Source organism: Thermobia domestica, chromosome 10 (genome assembly GCF_964235325.1).
Source record: "Thermobia domestica chromosome 10, izTheDome1.hap1.1, whole genome shotgun sequence".
In the NCBI taxonomy this organism is placed as follows: Eukaryota; Metazoa; Arthropoda; class Insecta; order Zygentoma; family Lepismatidae; genus Thermobia; species Thermobia domestica.
The window spans coordinates 159,140,944-159,145,136 of record NC_137463.1 but is presented as its reverse complement, the minus strand read 5'-3'; the positions used below and the strand labels follow the sequence as shown (position 1 = coordinate 159,145,136).

The window sequence follows — 4,193 nt, the reverse complement described above, 5'->3', positions numbered from 1 at the left end:
TTGAATTTAGGCAACCCTTGAAACAAAAGAGACGTTTACGCACCTGATAAAATAGGTAATCAAGACAACATTGATAATATGTTGAGTTGCAATAGTTGGCAACCAATGCCTTGTGAACTAAAATCAACTAAGATATTCAGCCCCGGACCAAATATAGGGCTTATTTTACTGATTATTGGAAAGATATTTAGATTATAGAATTTACTAGAGGAAAACAAAGATGTTACCTTAATAAGAAAGTTATAAACAGTAAGAATATCTTAAAATTTTGGTTGTATTTTTTTAAAACGGCTATTTATGTGAAAAAAATATTTTCAGAGAAAAGTATTTTTTATTTCATTTCTAATTAAAATACATTTATCAAACTTTTCTATAGATAAAGATTAACTTTCATTTTATTGACAATTTCAAAATAAGACATGTCAAAAGAATTAACAAATAATGTAAGATTTCCTGCTTGGAGAGGCATATTCGAGTGCACTTAAAATGGCGAAACATTTTTTCAAAATAGATACATCATTATTATAAGTAGATGCCTTCACCCTAAATAAATTAGGCGTATTATTTGTTATTTTGACCTGCTATACAAGCGGTACATTTTACTAATAATATAGGGTTTACATATTCTAAAATATCTAATGTTAAAAGACTCACAGTAACAATAATAATGGCATTTAATGTATCAGAAGAAGATCTAAATGCTGAACAATACAGACATTTGAAAGTAAGTTTAATACTAAAATATAAAGACTAATTGCTAATTTATAAACCTCAAATGCGTTATCTATAAGCGTTAAAGAAAGGACAATGAAATAAGATCATTTAATTAAGCAAATCTTTTATAATATTATTATATTTTCATTTATTTTTAACTCATGACAAGGTGCTATCTAACTATAATTCTACACTAGGGCTTCATTATCTCTTTTCAAGTATTCATAAAACTCTACTACTAGTACATAAAAGAACTTAATAAACAAAGTTTATAAATATTAATTATTTAGAATGTCTATCGTTATTCTCAATATATTTTGAAATCTTAATATCATCATTAAAAGAATTTTTCATGTTGTTAAAACAAGTCAGTTCACCAAATAAATATAGAAAAGAAACTATAGTTCCTATTCCGAGAGCAAGAAATGCCCCTTGTAAATGTATCAGAGTTAGAACTACTGGTTCACCACTACTGTCTCCTCTGGGGCTATTCATAGAACCTGTTGGCTGTTTTCCTAGTAAGGCAACTACTTCGTCTTCCCAATGAGAAATTATTCCGCTTTCAGATAACTGGAAAATGACAGTATTGAACTGACGAAGGTATGGTGAACGCTTTCGTAAAAGCATTACAATATCTCCAACAAGAACGCAACCTTTCACTTTTAGTAAGCTCTTCAAAACTGTATTGTTAAGATAATCAGCTGCTGAAATGTATCCAGTCATCATTGTTTCTGCAGACACTGTCATTGTCCCAAGTAATGCCCTGTCAGCTATTATTTCAGTGGAATTAACGCTTAGGAATGTATGAGACAGCTTTTCAAGTAGCTCATCACCTGATTCTTCCATAAGTTTTGGAACATAATCAACTGGAGCACTCCATGCCATTTTACTTGCAAGTAGTTTTTCCATTGTATCTATTGGTGGATATAGAGAAGGTATGGTTATGTATGATATTAGACAACTTGTATAAGAATTACTCAAAAGAAACATTAATACGAAACTCCATGTTACTAAACTTCTTAGCGGTAGCTGAAATGGTTCTGTTGACGCTTGTAAGAAAAACATTCCCATGGTTTGAAGAATGGTGTTCTGCCATTTACAGTAACGGCTAACAGCTACATCTGGGAATAGTATATTATAACATCTTGCCAATAGAAACAGCAACGTGGAACAAAATACAATGGATCCAATGAGGAACAACCATGTTAATGGTTGAAATGGCAGAATAATTGACATCCAATGTGGCAATGCTTTTGGTTTTGGTGTAAAGAACGTCATGCAAGTTCTCCTATAAGGAATTGTAAAACCTAAGTATTGCCATTTCTTGTGATCAACGTAGAATCCACCTAATCCTACATCGGCTCTGCCAGCAACCAACTCTCCCAAAACACCAGTACCAGTTCCGTTATCAAATAGTTCTCCCCACATCGCTTCAGGAACAGTAGTTTCCCAGGAAAAATTCAACTTAGTAACAATTTCCTTAAAAGTACGATATTCTACTCCATCATATGGTTCAGTACCATTTAAATGCATGAACGGAGGGTAATTAAATGAGCATAATACAACATGAGCTTCTTTGTTTGTGATATCAAAATTGTCCATCGAATATCCATCGTAATAGTACGACCCATTCTCCAATATTACTTCGTTTTCAAGTGGTTCGTCAACTATATTAAATAACTCCATCTGAGAAACTTCACTTTAACTAAACTACTTATTATATTACAACAACCTCAAAGCAATCAAATCTCACAATGTGTTTTTGTCTATAGCTGTTTTAAGGTAATGAACATTCAATCAAATTAATATTTTAAAATGTTCACACGACTTGTGTATTGAATTCTTTTTTTTACTATGTACTTCAAAATGCTTAATTTCGATTGATTGATTGATTGAGTAAAAGATTAACGGGAACGTCACCAAGCTTAATTTCGAATCTGTAAATAAAGAAAACGACATGTTACACACATTACATTATATTAATTTGCAACAGAAAACTCGAATAACAAGAGTATAAAAAAATTAATAATTTGTGATGGAAAAATAAAAATTGCTAAAGGCTAGTAGTACAACCATGTAAAAGTGAGGTAAATACTTCCTAAACTTTAGTAGCATTTAAAATTAATTTTATGCTCCAGAAATGTTTTGTCATAGGGATGTGTCTTCGATTCCGGATCTCGTGGATTTCTAGATTTTCTCAGAAAGGAGAGGTAAACTTTAGAACACGTATATATGTATCTGATATAAACTCATGAAATACATACAAAGTCACATTAAGTCATCCTTGGATATCATATATATATGAGTTTCATTGATTCTTTGATTCTATATATTGTATTCCAAAATTTTTGTTACTACTACTAGGAGAGGTAATACTATTTGTGAAAGGAAGTGCAAAATGAGACTTTGTAAAGAAAACTTGAAATCAGCTTCTTTTCTAGTAAAGATAATCTCAACAGTTTGAAAAATAAATTTTGAAATTACTTATTACTTTAGAGAATGGACATTGAAAAATTCAAAGAAAGCTATGTAGGATAAATAGTAGCAACTCATGATATTTAAATTTGGTGTATGCTTGGGAAATAGATTTTCAGAGAATTTCGCGTGGTAGTTCATGACAATGAAGCATACAAGAGGCATTAGAATTAGGATATAGCGGGCAAAATCAAAATGTAACTTATAGATACCAAAGTCATGTAAAACAAGTAACATTTAAAAGAAAAAAACTGAAATAAAAAAGTAACGCTTCTTAAGTATACAAATCTGAAATAACTGAACTTTCTCTTGGTTAGTACGTTACGCTATCAATTTCATTTGCAACTGGCTTTTGAATATACCACAAGAAAATAGTTAGCAACAGGAAATGCTATCACTTTTCTCAAAGATGCAACATTTTTAGCAAAATGTTGCACACATATACAGATGCTTCTGATTCTGTATGAATGATCTATTGTACACCAGATATATAAATAATTTGTACTATAAATGCAGCACGAAATGTTTCAATAATACAGTTCACGTAATATTATATATATATACCATGTGATCAAAAGTATCCGGACACCCCCAAAACATACGTTTTTCATATTAGGTGCATTGTGCTGCCAGGTACTCATTATCAGCAGCCTCAGTAGTCAATAGACATCGTGAGAAAGCAGAATGGGGCGCTCCGCGGAATTCACGGACTTCGAACGTGGTCAGGTCATTGGGTGTCACTGGTGCCAGATGTCTGTACGCGAGATTTTCACACTCCTAAATATCCCTAGGTCCACTGTGTTTGATGTGATAGTGAAGTGGAAACATGAAGGGACGCATACAGCACAAAAGCGTACAGGCCAACCTCGTCTATTGACTGACAGAGACTGCCGACAGTTGAAGAGGGTAGTAAAGTGTAACAGACATCTATCCAGACCATGATACAGGAATTCCAAACTGCATCAGGATCCACTCCAAGTACTATGACAGGCATAAGGTGAGAA

The 4,193-nt window shown here is 32.4% G+C and overlaps 1 protein-coding gene across 1 annotated transcript; it reads right to left on the bottom strand.

Annotated features, from left to right (window-relative positions):
* Positions 1–996: 996 nt before the first annotated feature.
* LOC145661649 (glutamate receptor-like) lies at positions 997–2,142 on the bottom strand. Its single transcript, XM_081726972.1, has one exon. The coding sequence runs from the start codon at positions 2,140–2,142 to the stop codon at positions 997–999; it is 1,146 nt and encodes a 381-aa protein (XP_081583098.1).
* Positions 2,143–4,193: the final 2,051 nt, after the last annotated feature.

Excerpts from the sequence above, each read along its gene's own strand:
- LOC145661649 (XM_081726972.1), bottom strand. The coding sequence starts at position 2,142 with ATGTGGGGAGAACTATTTGATAACGGAACTGGTACTGGTGTTTTGGGA.